Source organism: Balaenoptera musculus, chromosome 10 (genome assembly GCF_009873245.2).
Source record: "Balaenoptera musculus isolate JJ_BM4_2016_0621 chromosome 10, mBalMus1.pri.v3, whole genome shotgun sequence".
Classification (NCBI taxonomy): Eukaryota; Metazoa; Chordata; class Mammalia; order Artiodactyla; family Balaenopteridae; genus Balaenoptera; species Balaenoptera musculus.
The window spans coordinates 52,513,673-52,532,519 of NC_045794.1; the positions used below are offsets into that span (position 1 = coordinate 52,513,673).

The 18,847-nt window shown below is 35.3% G+C and overlaps 1 protein-coding gene across 2 annotated transcripts in view; it reads left to right on the plus strand.

Moving 5' to 3' along the window:
* Positions 1–18,847, plus strand: part of MSRB3 (methionine sulfoxide reductase B3) — a 158,307-nt gene that overhangs the window by 18,301 nt on the left and 121,159 nt on the right. For both annotated transcript variants that reach the window (XM_036865904.1, XM_036865905.1), the window contains one exon: positions 10,199–10,325. In XM_036865904.1, coding sequence (XP_036721799.1) covers positions 10,250–10,325 — 76 coding nt within the window. In that variant the 5' untranslated portion in view covers positions 10,199–10,249. The remainder of the gene's footprint in view (positions 1–10,198; positions 10,326–18,847) is intronic.

Consider the following 18,847-nt stretch of genomic DNA (forward strand, 5'->3'; position numbering starts at 1 on the left):
CGGAAGGAATCATAGTATTAATTTAGAGGTATGTGTGTGCCAGGTGCTCCTCTAGTAGCAGTCTTGCAAGGAAACTATTACAAACTCCAGACATACAGATGAGACTTTCAAAACTCAGAGTAAACCTTGTCAAATGAAACCTAACTAGTCAGTGAGAAGGTTTAAATTTGAACTCAAGTACTAGAAAAGCAAAACTGTGTTGTATAAACACAACAAAACGAAACAATTAAAAAGACTGAAAAATTCTCAAGTCATTTTTTAATAGTAATCAAAAGTGATTTGTTTGTGTGGGTTTTGCTTTCCTGTTGGCACCTTTTAAATATTAAGAAAAACTTTTTAGATGAAACACATGTAATGTAGACACTGAAACTACATTGTCTGTGTAATCAATGGACTGTGAAATCAATCTATACTTTAAAAGAAAAAGATTTGTGTTCTGTATTGGTGATAGAAGTTTTAAAACATTCATGTGAGAATGAATAAGTCCCTGAATTTGACTAGATGCTTTACAAAACAGGAATCCTGAAAAAAAGATAGCGTTTAATAGAGTTATAATTAACATCAGAAGATGGACTTAATGTCCATAATTCTATTTTTTTTAAATAAATTTATTTATTTATTTATTTTTGGCTGCATCGGGTCTTTGTTTCTGCGCGCGGGCTTTCTCTAGTTGCGGTGAGCGGGGGCTACTCTTTGTTGTGGTGCGCAGGCCCTCTTTGCGGTGGCTTCTCTTGTTGCTGTGCACGGGCTCTAGGCGCGCTGGCTTCGGTAATTGTGGCTCGCAGGCTTCGGTAGCTGTGGCTCGCAGGCTCTAGAGCGCAGGCTCAGTAGTTGTGGCGCACGGGCTTAGCTGCTTCGCGTCATGTGGGATCTTCCTGGACTGGGGTTTGAACCCGTGTCCCCTGCATTGGCAGGCAGATTCTCAACCACTGCGCCACCAGGGAAGCCCCATAATTCTATTTAAATTATACCATTGGTGTACCTTCTTAATGGACACAGTGTAACTGTAACCCTTGCATTGTCAATATTAGGTACAATTCTTTATGTCCTTTTCTTACTTTTTATGTGAACTGAATAATAAAGAAAACACAGATGCCACAACATGTAGATAAAAAGGAGTTTTAGCCTAATGTTTTCTCCAAATGGCTGTATGACCTTCAATAGGTCTCTTTATCTCTGTTTTGCTATTGACAAAACAAGTGGTTTGGATCAGTTCATCGTTTCTCCCACTTTTTTTCCGCTGAGACACACATGATGGATGATATTTCATGAGCAACATCCTCACGTAGTCATACACAGATGATGATCATAGACTGAGGAACGGATGGTCCAAGCTATGCATTCCTGGTGCTACTTCTACCTCCACCATTTTCCCTTTAATTTTTGGCTGCATTGGGTCTTTGTTGCTTTGCGCGGGCTTTCTCCCACTCAAGAAGACATTTCAGAAGGAAATGTGACATTATTAAAGAGATAACTCTAATTTCATCCTAGTTGTTTCGTTAAAAACTTTATCCTCAAACTTCAGCATCTAAAGACGATTTTAAACAAATTACTTGTGAAACACCTTTCAACTAATTATTTTACCTTTGTTGGGTGGTCACTTCATGTTCACAAATCTATGTATTAGGTGTTAATCAAGATTTTTTCCTGGTTCTAAACTTGTTTAATGATACAACTTCTATTATTCTCAATCATTTCCAAAAGTTCGTATTCCTTGATTATTCTACTAGCAGTATATGAATTAATAGTACCATGTACAAGGTATGGGTTCAATAAATGTGAGAATTTATCAACAAATTAATTTTCCTTTTCTGGAGATAGCACTAATTCACAATTTGTTTTCTTATCCCCTAGCAGGACGTATACTTTTGTGAATTTCAAGGAGTGGTGCTGAGAAAATTGGGTTGTAGCACTCTGACTGTTACTTTCAGAAATCTGCCATAACTATTCTCCTCACTTTGATAAAATAGCTCAAAATTTTGCATGTGCATTTGTCCACAGACTAGGTGAAGTAGGAAATGTACTAATTAGCTCTAGAAGTAGTAAGAGGTCTAAATACTACTGGTATTATTTTCTAACCATTTGTTTTTTGCTAGGCAACATGGGGTAAGTTATAAATGTATTCCTCTGTCCGCCGTTCACTTACTCAACGAGTGCTTATGAAACATTTACTGTGCTTGTTATGGACCAACCGGAGGGCCAGACCAGCAGTTCTCAAAGCGTGGACTAAGGACCCCTGGCATCTGAGAGCTTTGCAAGGGGTTCACAAAGGCAAAACTATTTTCAGACTAATGCTACGACCTTATTTTCCTTTTTCACTGTGTTGACATTTGCGTTGATGTTGCAAAAGCCAAAGCAGGTGAAACTGCTGTTGTCTTAGTGTGAAGCTAGGCAGGGGCAGCAAACCTTTTTAGCAGTCATTCCATTCTTCACTAACATCCAAACAGGAGAAAAGGCCATTTTTACTTAAGAATGTCCTTGATGAAGTAGTAAGATTTATATTAATTTTATTAACTCTAGATCTTAAGTGCATATCTTTTTATTATTCTGTGTGAAGAAGCAAGAAATACACTTTTATAAAGAGCCTCCGCGTCGCAAAGTACAGTGGCCGTCTCCAGGAAAAGCACTGGTGCGCTTGTTTGAAACACCATTTCACTTGACAGAATGACCAATAGACAAACGATGGTTATTTAAACTTGGGTATTTGGCAAGTATTTTCTCAAAAATGAATGAAGTGATTCTGTCACGTTAAGGAAAACAACTGACTGTACTGTTGGCAATGATAAAATTCGAGCTTTCAAGTTAAAAAATAAAATTTTGGAAAGCTTGTATCTGCCACTATGAGCTTGACAGCTTCTCAACATTTAAAGATTTATCTGATGAAATCAATGGTGATATTAATGAATATTTTTGATATTGATAATGTAATGTGTCAGCATGTGAAAGATCTGCATAACCCATTGAACCAATGTTTTCCAAACGAACAGTGCATGATGTTACAAAATCATACAAAGTTAAAAGATCCAGTCAAAATGTAAGGTAGACCAATGAAATTTAATGTAATAGTATGAAAAGTTCATTGATAATACATAGTTTCAGATTATCATTGTTGAATTTTGGTGTAATATCAAAGAAGAATGTCTACAGTTATCTGAAAAAGCTATTAAAATATTCCTCCCTTTTCCAACTACTTATCTGAGTGAGGCGAGATTTCATTCATAAATATACTTCAACCAAAACAACATATCACAACAGATTGAATGCAGAAGCAGAGATGAGAATACAGCTGTTTTCTGTTAAGCCAGATATTAAAGAGACTTGATTTGCAAAAAAAATGTAAAACTCTTCCCATTAAATATGTATTTTGTTTGTTTTGGATAATATAGTTATTTTTCACTGAAAATGTCATTTTTGTAATATGTATTATTATTTTTATTTTTGTTATTCTTAATGGAATAAGCAAATGTTTTAAAAATTAATCAGCTTTAATTCTAATATAGTAAATATTGATGGGTATAACCACATAAACAAAAGGCATTTGGGGTCCTTGATAACTTTTTTAGGAGTGTAAAGGGATCCTAAGATCAAAAAGTTTAAAAATGGCTAACCCTGGAGATATTAAAGAAAACTTTCTTCTTTATGCAACTTTTCTTCAGTTCCCAACCCCCCATATCCCTGCCACTCCCTCTCCCAAAGCTGGAAGCAATTCTCCTTCCCCTGAAATTCCATGTGCTTTATTTCTACCTCTGTAAAGGCATTGAGTACATATCTTATGTTTCCATCTAAGCTAATATGTTTTTTGACAGCACAGACTATATCTTACATCTTTGCATATTCATCAGCTCCTAATACATTGTTTTCCATGTAGTAAGAATTTATACAGGTGAGCTGAGTAAAATTTGGTATCTTAAAATTGTTATCTCTAGGGACTTCCCTGGCGGTCAAGTGGTTAAGACTTCGCCTTCCAATGCAGGGGGTGCATGTTCAATCCCTGGTTGGGGAGCTAAGATCCCATGCCTCAAGGCCAAAAAACCAAAACATAAAACAGAAGCAATATTGTAACAACTTCAATAAAGACTTTAAAAATTGTCCACATCAAAGAATAAATAAAATAAAATGTGTCTATTTTTTTAAAAAGTGTTCTCTCTAAATGGTTTGGAAGATTGAGGATTCTGAGTAGCCAGGGTTCTATTGTTTCTTATAACAAATAGGAAAGATCTCTGCTTAATAAAAGAGATGCCCGATTCTAGCAATTTGGCCAATTGATTTTGAGAAGTAAATGATTGATTGATCAATTCATTCAGCAAACATTAGTTGAGCATAAACTGGGTGCCAGGTATAGAATTTTATTGCAGACATTTAGATTAGTGGTTTCCAAATGCTAGCCCATGATGAAGTGTCTTCTTTTTGTAAAGAAGTGAGAAAAATAGCAACAATAAAATGTTTTCCCACAAAACTTAAATATATTATTCAAAAGTATGTTCTTTATCTTGAGATTGCTTTCCGAGTTCTTGGTGTTAATATAATTTTCTTTTCTGACATTATGGTGAGATTAGGGTTTGGGGCTTTTTGTTTTTATTTTGTCCTTACCTGACAAAATTCAAATTTGTCAACTCTTGGTTAGCCCTTGCAGTTTGGGGGGGGACATTTTACTAGCTTGTGGACAACCACTGATGTAGACATTCTTTTGGCATTTATTGGAAAGGGATTTGACCTTTAGGTTTGACGCTTTAAATCCACTAGCACAATCAGCTCATTTATTCTTGAGCTAATTATCAACTTCGTAAGTTCCCCGCTTCCCTGTTTATATCATCTCTCTTTGGCAGTTGATTGTTCAACTGCAAGGAAGGAAGTGAAAGGAAATAAAAATAAACCCAAACCAAAAAGCTAACAAATTAACGTTAGTCAAATTTTGGATGTCAGAGTTCTAGGGGTTAAAAAAGATGGAGAAGTAGAAATTTTTGACCAAAATAGGGCATTTGAATTATCTAGATCTCAAGTCAGATTGCACTTTCAACTTCCCACCTCTTCACAGAAACTGCTAATTCCTATGAAGGAACCAACTGGTTTTAATTCAGATTCTTACATTTAAGCACCATTAACAGTTGAGATGGCAGAGATAGCAGGGTGGGAAATGATGATCCAGAACACTCATTTCCATAGAATCAGTTATTTATATAGTCATTCTTTCACTCAATAAATGAATGGCTGTTAGGTGCTAGGTATTGGGATACAAAGATGAAAAAGACACTCTCCCTATGCTTAAGAGGTTTATAATCTAGAAGAGGGAGACAGAGATGTAAGCAAATCAGTGCCCTGAAAATTGTTGTAGGGGATATGACATCATGCTTTGTGCCTCACTGGGGACCCAAATAGGAGAAGTTAGGAGTGGTGGGAGTTGGGAGTGGTGAAAGGACAGTAAGGTTATGGAATGAAGAAAGATGTGGAGGTGGAAATAAGAAACAGCAGACCTATTTGGGGGAAGTTATGAGTATATTGGTATGGCAGGAGCGTGGGGTGGGTTGGAATGTGGAGGTATGGCAAGAGAAAGGGGTGAAGAGTTAGGCAGCAGCTAGATGTAGAACTTTAGTTGTTTTGTTCAGGAATTTGGATGTTATCCAAAGGATTTACCAGAATATGTCTGTGGGATGGCGATAGGAAAGGAAGGGGTTTTGTAAGGTCAAAACCATTTGAGAGGCACCAGTTGAGAGAAAGTTAAGCAGGTGCATTTATTGTAAAGCCTCTCAGACCCTTTATATTGGGTAGCATTTCCATTACTAAATTTGTTTGAAGGGGTATTGCCTGTTTCACAGAATATGGCTTGGGAAACCCTTCAATATGCAATGGGGAATCATTAAAAATTTTAAGCAGAAAATGATAGACAATTATGTAATCTAATTCTGTTCTCAACACATAGTGTGATACTGCTCATTAGGTATTGTTCAACCCACATTTTTTAACACCAAATAATTTCAAAGTGATGTGCTAGATATTCTGGGAGATTAGAAAGATGTGTAAATTGTGTCTGGCATTAAAAAAACATATTGGTTATCTATAAATGTTATTCATAGGTGCAATTATTTGAGTCAAAAGCAATACAAAAGTGAAGACGTTGAGGATAAACTTGAGGAACTATAGATTTTCTGGGTGGTTTTTGCTCAGTGCTGATTTCTAGGGGGTGTTTAATGCTAATTCTTTTCCCAAAGATTGTCACCACTTAGAAGAATGTGCTTCTTTTGCCTCTTTTTGGACTTAGGATTGTTTCTGGCTAGGGTCCTCATCCAGGCAGCTCAGGGAGCGCAATGGGAAAAAAGCTGCCTAATTGAAACTCAGATTTTTTGCGGGGGGGGGAGTGGGGGGAGTAGCTGTTGGTTTGTTTGACTCTCAAAAGTACCGTATCATCAACATATTGAAGCTTTGGTAGATGCAAGTGGACTCAGTTCTAGGCATCTTTAGGTTATATATCCTAAAGATGTATCCAAGGCGCTTAGAGAAACGATTTGAAGGTGAAAGGGAAAGAGGAGTTGCATGTGGTGGGACAGAAAGATTAAATCTAGAAGTCTGTCTCAGGCTTTTTACTACCTTAACTCTCTACTTTTTTCACTCAATGTCAAGAGGGAGAATCTTCAAATAATCTCCTTGAATTAAATGAATCTTTATTAAGTATTTATTATCAGCCACATTGTCTATTAGGAGAACATAGAATCAGAGTGTCTAGAGTGGATTGGTAACAACCTCAGGCTTTTCATTGCCAATTGTGTAGTGGTCAAGAGCACTGGCCCTGGAACTATAATAGATGGCTTGGGTTCAAATCTGTTAAATCATTCCGTCCAGTTACTTAAGGGCTCTGCTTCTTACCAGCCGTTAAGATCTTATGTAAATTACTTAACCTCCCTATGCCTCAATCTCTACATCTAAAACTGGGAAAATGATAATATGTACCTTATAAGTTCCTGAGGATTAAAAGAGCGAATAAATGTGAAGTGCTTAGAATGGTGCCTGCCATATGGCAAGGGTTTCATTGACTATTATCCTGAGGATAACTTTATCCTACCATGGAAATCAATCCAAGAGTAGTACATTTTCTGGCCTAAATAGGATTCTGTGTTTGCAGAATGGCCTGCTAACTCTAAATAGGATTGGGTATAAATGGACTGTTAGAAATTTCCGATTCATATAATTCTGAAATAAAGCAAATATTTGTATATTTAAATAATAATAAGAGCTAATGTTTGTGAGCATATACTATGTGCCAGGAGTTACTCCAAGCACATTTTACCGATTCACTTATTTAATTGTTATTTTAGAGTTGGGGAAGCTAAGGCACTGAGAGGGTAAGCAACTTTTCCAAGGTAACACAGCTCCTTAGGGGCAGGACGAGGATTCAAACTCAGGTAGTCTGATCTCATAGATCACACCCATCCATTGTGATATATCTTTCACCTAAATGTATTCTGCATTTTAGATTGGTTTGTCAGTGTTTGATTTCATTTATTGCAAACATAAACTAAGAAAAACTAAGTGGGGACTTCCCTGGTAGCCAGTGGTAAAGAATCCGCCTTGCAATGCAGGGGATGCAGGTTCGATCCCTGGTCAGGGAACTAAGATCCCACATGCCGCGGGGCAACTAAGCCCCTGTACCACAGCTGTTGAGCTCGTGCGCCTCAACTAGAGAGGCTGCGTGCCACAGCTACAGAGCCCACGCGCCCTGGACCCGGCGCGCCACAACGAAAGATCCCGCCTGCCTCAACAAAGATCCTGCGAGCCGCAACTAAGACCCTACGCAGCCAAAAATAAAATAAGTAATAAATAAATAAATGTTTAAAAAAATAAAAAGAAAAACTAAGTGGAAGAACATTAGTTAAAAATTTAATTTGTTAAACCATTTCAGCATAAAAATATTCCTTTTTCTGTTCTAAAGAACAGTTGCTCCTGGCGTCACATGTTAGAGCCATGTTAACTATGATTCTTTTGTGGAATATAACTATGAGTTTGATTTCACCAAGGCATCCAGATGCACGTATCCATTCTTTAGAACTGTTTTTCACTTTCTATCTCAGCTACATTTTTTCTGGGTAGTGTGTACGTAATGTCACTTTATGTGCATTTTTGCAAAATTAGCTACTTTTTCAGTTATCCTTGCAAACGTTAAAATAATTAGGGTTATATCAAATCCTAACCTATGAAATGCATGCGTTGTAGGATTTGACAATGGAGAGCACTGTGACAAGTTGTACTTTTGCGTTCTTCAGTGTAAAAAAGGTTAGACAGCTCTAAAAGTAATCACATTGTTGCTCTCCTTTGTTGGTGCTAGTGTAGCTGGGTTCACTTTTAAAGAAAACTGGGCAAAACTAATTTGCCACTAGATGGAGCCCTGGCTATTTGGGTAGAAATAAATGCAACAGGCAGAACATTAAATCACTCCGTCATATCACGCTGGAGGGCCCCCCGGTATTTGAGGCCCTCAGCTTTTCATTGTAGAATGCATCTTTGTTCTTTGCCTGACCTGCAGAGTGACATCACTCCCTTTCTTCCTGTGCGCTGGCTTTGACACAAGCCAGATGGCCGTGGCCATCGGTAGGCGCGCAGGCCGCCTGGTACAGCAGTTGATGAAACAGGATAGGAAGACGTTTTATAGTCAGCTGCAAGAGCACAATGAGGCTGCAGCTTTGCTAAGTGATTACATTTACCGTGCGTACTTTATTCCTCACAGAGAAGGTCACAAGGAAAAAAATACATTTTTATTTATAGTGTTGTGAGGTATAGACCTTTGATCTTTTATTAGTCAGTAGTCTGCTCCAAAGGAATGCTCTCTTTTCCCTGCTCTGCAGTCACTCGTGAAAATGACATGTTTATTTATGTTTAATGGTTCTTTCAGGCTGTGCATTGTGATACTTACCTTCCCTCTTCCTCCCTTTTGTCTCCAGTTAGTAACACAAAAATGTTTTAGTTTTGTAGTGAGTTTAGTTTGGAGAAATCAGAGTTCAGGCATGTTAATACAAGCAGATTTGTGTCAGATATACTCCAGAATGATTTGGTAAAATATATTACTGTTTATTATGTGTTTGTTCTTCGAGGAGGTCAGAAGAGACCAGGAACAGACTTTTATTTTTGGGGGGTGGGGTGAGGGATGAGGGTCAGGAAATGAACGAGACGTTAATTTTATATCCATTTTTGGACATTTAGTAGTTAAGGTCACTTAACTACTATAATGCTAATAATAATGCTAACTTTAAATAAAATATTAGAAGTTACTGTTAATCTAGTATCTTCTACCTTCATTAGAAGTTAATCTTTACCAACTGAAAGATTGTACAAAAGTTTAAAGAAAATCCTAGCTGAACTTTTCTTTAAAGTTTAACATTCACACAGTTTTGAGATCCTTCCACATGATTCATTTCCAAAAGCTTTAAAAAATATTTTTACCCTTTCTAAGGCTAGATTGTGAACATTATTTACAGAATTGATCTAGAAATTATAAATCATAAAATCAAATGAAAATTCATGGTTGATATGCCTTCTTCAAACTTAACACTATTTATAAAGTGAAGCCTCCTAGTTGTCCTTAGGTTTGACTCTATTTTTTTAAAATATGAAACTCTAACAAAAGAAATCTCTTAATCTTACAGTATTTTGCAGTCTTCTCCAGGGAGGGAGATTTGCAAATAATTGCTGGAAGAAGGCAGCGTGGTATGAGGAGAGAGCGGGATTTTGTAGTTGGATAGAACAAGGTTTTCTAATTTTTTTTCCACAGGCTATTTGCTTTGTGCCCTTGGACCTTTGAGCCTTGGCTTCCTCACATATGTATTGGGTGATAAAACCTACCTTCTAGGTTTATTGTAAGAATTAAATGATGTAATATATTTATGTTTGGCCCTAGACAGTTCCTGTCACTTGGTAGGAACTCAGTAAATGTTAATTCCTTTCAACTGTTTTAAACTTCGTCTCTTTTCTCAACCTCTTGCAAAATGTGTTCACAGATTACATTGCTATTATATAGTGTGTATTTTATTCATAAGATATAAATAAGCCTGGGTTGAAAGTAAGCCCACCATATGAAAAATAGGCATTTGAAATTTATTAGCACTGTGTGTGTGTTCAGTTCCAGATAAAACCGTAACCATCAATTGTGCAGTGAATGTGTTTAACATTTGTGATGTTTTAATTTGTTTTTGTTTTCTTTTTTTCTCTTACTCAGCTCTTGCCCCTGTTCTTTGCCTCTCGTTTTGTTGGTGAAGATATCACAGTGATGTCTGCATTCAACCTGCTGCATTTGGTGACAAAGAGCCAGCCAGTAGCCCTGCGAGCCTGTGGGCTTCCCTCAGGTTGCTGCTTCTTGTACTATACTTAGTAAGGGCACTGGTCCGGGTGGGGGAGTGTTTCTGCTGCAGGAAATGATACACCATAATGCTTTGCTGAATTTCGTTTTCTTTTACTTGGGCCCTAATTTGAAGACGGAAATTGGTTATAAATCACCACTCTACTTTGAGTAACATTCATTTCCACAGTCCTAACAACCCCTGGAAACATTGTCCAGTTTCCTTGCTCAGTATATAATTGTCACTAATATTTCATGATATCTTCTTTTTCTTTAACGCACACTACAATCTGAAAATCGTAATGTTCATAAGAGGCTGGCAGCCTTGATAAGAAACTGCTCCAAATCACACAAAATAGGACATTCATCTCGTTAAAGGATAATGAAAATGCTTTTCATTCCACATGTGGTCATTCCTTTAGAAAGAAAAAATTAAAATGAGCAACTTTAGTGTAATAAAGTTAGTTATTATACTTATAAAGAAAACATGTTCTATTTAACAATGACCAAATAAAGAGAACTAATATAGCATGTGTTCACTGCTTCTTAAATTAGAGCCACCACCCTTTTTAAAAATGTGAGTTTAAGCATTTAAACAACTGAGACATAAAAGTCCAAAATTTTATTATGTGCTTATTTCATGTTTAATATTTTAATTTTATTATGAAAATCACTATGGCCAGATATAGTCTGTGAACATTATTGTCAATATTATTTATATTTTCTTTTAGTATACATATCTCTATTACTATACTGTATAAAGAATTTAATTCCAACTCATTAAATATTCATTGAATATTAACTATGAGTGCCAGACATTGTGTGAAGCAGTGAGGATACAATGATAAACAAGATCAAGCCAATTTCTTTAACAAGCACAAGATGGAGTTGGAACTGTGTAAAGGCCATTGAACCATACGGTGATAAGACTAGACTAAAAGTATTTATGCCTGGGATGTTAGGGGAATCCAGAGGATGCTTCTAGCTCTTTGCTTAGGGGAAGAGATTTTGGAAGGGAGAGAAGGTCTCTGAAGTTTAAGGAGGGCTTCATGGAGGATATAGCGCTTGAGTTGAATTTCAAACTATGAGCAAGAGTTAGCCAGATGTCCAAGGAGAGGGAAGGACATTTCTAATATATGAAGTAGTGTGGGAAAGACATGAAGACCTGAAAGAGCAAGGTATGTTCAGAGAAACGCAGGTTATTTAATATGGCTAGCTTGGGTAGGTGAGGGCAAGTAGAAGAGGTAAGGAAGGTAGCCAAATCATGAAGTGCCTCATATGATGTTTTAAAAAATTTAAATCTTGGGGAAGGGATGAAGGGGGAGTAAAATGACTTGATTTGCACTTTATAAGGATTATTGATTTAGTATGATGGAAGGTTCAGTGCTGGTTCCAGATATTTCTATGAGAAGGTGGAGATGGCAACTTAATTAGAAGGCTTAATTAGAAGGATAAGGCTTTTGTCTTGAAGCTGTACTTGAATAGTAAACATGCTATTTAAAAAAAAAAAAAGATTTTATGTCTATTTGTGGTGACTTGAGAGGCCAATGAAGCTTAATGCATGGGGTCCAAAACCACTCTTCCTGACACCTTCGCTTCCCCTACCCCGCCATGCCCCTGCATGCCACCATTGAGTATGTTGGAGGAGCTTGAGGCTGGAGGGACTCATGAAGTACTGAGAGCCTTAACAGTGATCATTACAGTAGGTTTGGAAAGAAGGTGATAGATAAGAGAGAAATTCAAGTTGTAGGACTGACAAGATTTATTTGTTGAATTGTATGTAAGCTTGAGGGAGAGCATCAACCAATGTAGTTCCTGTGCCATGGGGAACTTTTCCAGAACTATATACTACATATAATAATTGTAGTATGAAAGTTATTTAACTGATACATAACCATGTTTTCCACTGGAAAAAAGAAACCCCCAAGATATGAGAGCAGTAGCATAGTTCTTGTAACATGAGTTTGTCATACACCAAGGAGGCTAAGTATTTACAGAAACTTATTAATTAACATGGTATCCCTCGATATATGACAATTGTGGGATTAAAGTATTTCATAATGCAATTGTTTAATCAAAATATGTGTCTTTAAATTTTGATATCAAATGATTCAAAGATAAATTCAACAAAGCTGATAATGTTTAAGAAGTAACCATTATAGTACAATGCTTAAGCACACAAATTCTGGAATTTGACTGGATCTGAATTCTGGCTTTGCCACTTAACTGGCTGTGTGCCTTGGCTTCCTTGTTCGTAAAATGGGGATAATAATAGTACTTACCTGAAAGGGTTGCTGTGAGAATGAAATAGGTTAGGATGTGGAAAGCGCTTAGAACAGTGGCTGGCATGTAGTAAGCACTATATATAAATGTTCACTAGTTCACTATAGACATCTGTATCAATATACATACATATATATTTTGTATTTTTCTAGTACAATAGACTTTTAAAAACATTTAAATATGTCCCATCTTTCATTTAACTATTTTTACTTTAATCAGAACCACAAATGCACTTTATGTTTGAGAAATAACCATCTCAATCTGTTGTTTTGATCTCTTTATTTTACTTATACATCCTGCTGAACCAGATTCAAGTCCTATAAACATACAACACATTTCTTTTATTCTTACTATCCAGTACTGATGGAAGCTTAGAGAGACTCGGTCTTTCTTACTTAGGGCTTGTAAGCCCATTTTATTTTGATAAATGATTTGACTAGAATAGTATTCCATAATTTCTTAGCCATTCAAGCACCCCGTAGTTTTTAAAGTGTTATGAGACTCAGTCTTCCAGTGTCCACGTATTTTATAACTTCAGTGTTAGCAAAATCTTTGTTACCATCCATTTCTCTGACAGAATTTTACTCTTAGAAATATAAATATGTTGAAGAAATTGCTAAGTTTAACAATAATGTGAAACAAACTATTTAAATTTTGAAAAATAAAAATGAAATGGAAATGGAAATTCTGGTCTTTATCACTTTATACAAGTAGAAAGGGAAGAGGTCAAAATTGGAGATATAGGAAATTAAGGTAAAAGTTTGACGTCTTGCTTTAATTTACTGTTCCCTGGTCAAAACCCATTGCAACAAAAATCTCTGTAAATCAAAAAGATTTCTGCTCCCTAGCCAGTACCCTACTAATTTTAGTTATTATTCAATATGAAATAATTCCAGAACTGAAAAATAATTGGAACAGGCTCTTAAAGTTGATTATAACTGGATTGACCTATGAAGGCCATATTCCAGAAGGCTGACCTATCATTTTTCAGCTTCGACTTCCTTTTCTTCTTATTTTTAAATAAGGCATAATTTCAATTTAGAGCTTATTAAGTGCATCTGAGTTATGGTTTGCTCATGTTTGTAATTAAATTTTTTTTCTCTCAGAGCTCTTCTTAATTTCCTATAACAGTTTCTTTTATGTATTAAAAAGAGCACTGGAATAGGAGTCAGAAAACTAACCACAGCTTTGTCATTAACTTGTGAGACCTTGAACGTATCAGTAAACCTCTCCAGATCTCAGTCTCTTTATTTTTCAAATGAGGAATTTAAATTAGATAATCTATTCAGTTCTGAAATTCTGTGATTTTATGAACTGTCATTGTTTTTACTTTGGCTTTGGGTTAGTCAAATCTTAAAACTCAGTACTAATTAATGGCTGGGAATTTATAGAAAAATCTGCTTGGTTGTGGTGGGAGGACAGAAATATTTTCCATGTTTGAACATTAGAATTCCTTGCATCTAAATCAAGACTGAAGCATTATCTTAGGAGGGATTAGGAAGCACAATTTTATACATAGTTTCAATGCTTGATAGAAATGAAGTCTAATTGTAGGTTAGACTAGATATCATGGTAGCTTTCAGCCAAGTGAGAGTATTTGTCTAAATAGTACTAATTACAGTGATAAATTGTGCTTTCCTCTAACATCATACACATAATATGTGGTTGTTACTCTTGACTTTAGTGGCATATTTAACAGTCTCCATGAATTGAAGAGCCACACGGCAGTTTATGCAGCTTATAAAGATATTATGTCATAATATTCCAATGCAGAAATTAGAAGTCTTAAAGACAGAAATTTTGCAAATGGTGTTTGCAAGTCATAGACTATCATCTGTGTAAGTAGAGCTCTCTAAGAATCAGGGGCTTGTGGCTCCAGAGCTTAGCACAGTGCCTGGCACTTAATAAATATTTGTTAAATGAATGAATAAACATTTGGAAAGTTTACATGTAGGTGAAGTGATAGCTATAACAGACAGTACAAATTTATTTGAGGCTCTTTTGGGTCTCAAATAAATCTAATGAGGAGGTTAAATTAAAGTTCATAGTTTGGTTGCCTTTTGAATATATTGTAAAAAAAACTTTCTCTTTTCTCACTTTATTGCATTAATACAATATGGTAGATTTCTCAGGTATAAATCACATTGTAGCTAAACAAATAACAACAACAGCGGAAAAAAAAAAAAAAAGTAACACAGATTCAAAGTATATTATCCAAACTTGCTTTTACTTTTTCTCTCAAACAATTTGAGTTTTGGTGATAAACTGTTTGAGGAAGGGAATAAGTACATATTACACTTACCATGAGAACTAAGAACTCTGGTTCTTTTGATTGCTTTTCTCTGGAGCAAATTAATATTGTTTGCTGTGCTTTAAGTTCTGCATTTGTAAAGAGGAAATACTACAGATAAGCACCAGAGCAATATCCATAAATAAGGAGTACTACTATTCAAGTTTGAGCTGGCAATATTTCATTAATAGCATCTGATATTGTATTTACCTTAAAAAAAAATTGAAGTCATTGGTGTGTTGTTCATTTACTGAATAGATTGGCTTTCTATATTAGTTTTAATTTTTAACCATTTTGCGTCATGAAAACACGAACCATTTCTGTGGTTTTTTGTGGGTTTTTTTGATAAAAGTTATGGCTTTTCTCCTCCAGAAGATACATATGTGCACCTATACAATTTTTCATATAATTTCAAGATTTTTTATTAGATATTCTGATACTCATAAGAGAGGTCTCCTTGACCACAGATTCAGAGCCTGCCTTCTAAACACAAAACAATATAAAAACTCTAGCCAGAATGTATAATTTCTGATTTCTGTATTGATATCACCAATGAAATTCTCTCCCGTGAGTTCAGTTTACTGCCTTCTAGTCTCCCAACTTCACCATTCTTACATGTTCATCTTACCTAACTTATTTATTTATATTGAAAATGCTTTGGGGGAGTTTTTTTTTTTTAAAGAAACAAATGGTTTTTTAAAACAATAGACATTCAAATTTCAACTCCCCTAATTCACAAAATAATTTGCAATTAATTGATTGAACGGTATCTACTTTTCCCAGTAGATGGCACTAGATTTACATTCTTTCACAGCATGAAAGGGTATTGATATCATTAGCACATAGGTGCATTGTGAAAACTTAAACAAAAGTATGTAAAGAATATTCAGTTAAGAACACATGGATTTACAAACCACAAATTTTTCTGCTTATATGATGTTCAAACAATATTTGTAGAGTGCAAAACCTTTTTCCATTTTCAACAGGATTCCAACTCCCTTGTGCTTGGACATCTCATCGAAATTGTCTATCATGTGTAGACTTTCTATAAACTAAAACACGTTTTCATAAATTAACTTATCTTGTATCCAAATAGCTGATTTAACAGTAATTTATAGTTTTATATGTAGCTAAATTTTCTTCAGCAGACCACCCAAGAATTAAAGAAAATTTCACATTTTGTTTTGCTATGTTTTGAATTTTTATAGAATCTTGAAAATGTTATGAGTTTAACATGTTGACTGTTAAGCATGAATCCTTTTCTGCATGAATAAAAATATTTTTGGAAGCTAAGAAAAATTATATTTAAAATGTTGATTAATGAGTACTCTAATGCAGCTATATTCTTTTCTAAAACAAAATGTTTTAGTAGCTCCGTGATATAATAAAGTATTAGTTAATACTGAAAAGTTGCTGTACAGCATATGATTATTAGATGAGTTTTAAAAATTGTGCACAAGGCTAAATTGCTATAGAATGATAAATACATCTGTATGAATAAGGTGTTGGGCATATGGTTTGTTAAATGTGGATTTTGTTAATTTTTTCTTAAATATAGAATAAATTCTTCACATACATTAATAATTATAAAATACATAGCAAAATCTAGTAGCAACAGAGATAAAATGGGCATGAACAAAAAATAAATTTTAATTTTGTTTGAGAAATTCTCTAATTAACGACTAAAGAATATAAAATATTATCAGTTCTGAAAACAAATGATAATTCTACAGAGTTAGTTTATCTAGACAATATGCACTTTTGGGGAATCATATAGATAGCATTCTTAGAAGTTTATTTATCTAAACATGTTCACAGTAATTTACCTGACAGATCATAGAAGGATTTATTAAAACGAGCCATCTTTTGCTCGTAACAAACACGTGTTTAATGAAGGAGTGGGGCGTGAATGACAGTTCACAAAGACTCACTAATATTGAGGCTAAATACTTGATGAATATTCATTGTCAGTCTTTTCTAGTTTATAGCTTCATCCCAAACATTTTATTTCAAGACTGAATTTCTCATGGCTGCTTTTGCTAGATACATTTTAATTTAAAATGCTTTAAATAGATTTTACCAAGATGCAGTGGCAAATTATCTCTATTTTTGTGTCTTTGCATTTGAAATCAACCATTTGAAAATTTAAAACCCCCATTTTATTTATTTTAATTACCTCGTTTTTCTCTCTCTTTTTCACATTTAGTATATTTGCACTTGTATTAGTCACTTAAAAATGCATGTTATAAAAATATACCATGGGGACTTCCCTGGGGGTCCAGTGGTTAAGACTCCATGCTTCCACTGTAGGGTGTGCAGGTTCAATCCCTGGTCGGGAAACTAAGATCCCGCATGCTGTGTGCACAGCCAAAATACATGTGTGTGTGTGTGTGTGTGTGTGTGTGTGTGTATATGTATATATATATACACACACACACACCATGTGATGACAAAGATATCAGTTATTTAGGTGATTTTTAAGAGCTACACATTTATAGAATTTAAATTTACTCAGTTACTACTATGGTAAGCATTTCCTTCAACACTAGATGTATTTATTGTATTCAACCACGTAACTGCAAGTGAAGAATAGACTGCTAATCTAACTCGCTAGATTACTTAAATTTTAAGCAAGCAAAGATAATCTAAAATTCTATAGCTATAGTTTTTAAGATTTTGTTTTGTTACAGAAATGCATGTTCGCTCACAGAATTGTACAGCTCTTCGTAGCATATTCCATTTTGATTAATAGTTTAATATTTCTTGTGCAAATTTTAAATAACATCACAGCAAGTTTCAGAGCTTGCTGTCCTGTTATTGGTATTGATGAAGAAAGAGATTGGAAGCATAATCTGCATTTACTAGTTTGTTTTTACCACCAACTTGCTTTCTGGCCCCAGAATCTGTTTTGTACCTTTTATTCCTATTCCTCATCTGTAAACTTAGAATGAAATACACTCTTGTCAAATCGTTCACAGTTAGATATTACCCTCAAGTGTTAACATTATCTGACATTTCCCAGAAATTTATTCTGTGCAACTTTAATCCCTGGATGTAAGGGAGAATAAACTGGAAAAATATAAAAAGTCAGGGGTGGAACATCAAATAAGTCTGGGAATGTTGATAGGTTTGATCATCAAAATCTATTTCTATTACAGGAAAACCCTTGGTTCCCGCAAAGTGAGCTACAGAAAGGTAGAGATATTTTTGTCTGTTTAGTTGACTACTCCGTTTTAGCAACTAGAATTGTGTTTATCACATAATAGGTGTTCAATAAGTATTTGTTGAATGAATGAATGGTGATGAACAAGTAGCAACATCTTATGTATCAGAATAATGCCACGTATTAAGTAATGTGATCTCTGTTCTTAAGGAATGCACATTCTGAGAAAGATGGCCACTCTGGGTCCAAATTTTGTTATCTGTAGAATGAAGGGAGTTACATACTTCGTGTTTTTATGATTCTATTTACACATTTCCTCCTTGCTTACTATTGAAGGAAGAAGTAGAAGAAGTAAGAAGCATCGTGCTTCTTTCTGCCCAGAATGGCTGACTAGCTTCTTGGATTAGGATTTGAAGTAATGACAGTTCTCCTGGAGGATATTGAAGGAATGTGTAGATGTAATTATAATTAGCAGGAGGCAGTAGGAGGGGAGGATGGTGGCGTAGGGGTGGGAACAGGCTGTGGGCACATGGGTTAGTGAAAGATGGGCATGTTAATGTACAACAGAGCATTGGTTCAAGAGGGAAATATATTGAATGAGAGAATTAAATGAGGAAAGCTGCAGACGCGGAGCTTGCTCTCATTAACCAGGTGTGTGACCAGGTCCCATAACTTCTTTGAGCCTTGGTTTCCTCATGAGGGCTTTGGACTGGAAGATCATCAGTTCCCAAATTATGAACACTCATTCTACTAATACCCTGTAAAACTGATCCCGTCATCAAATGGAGAAACT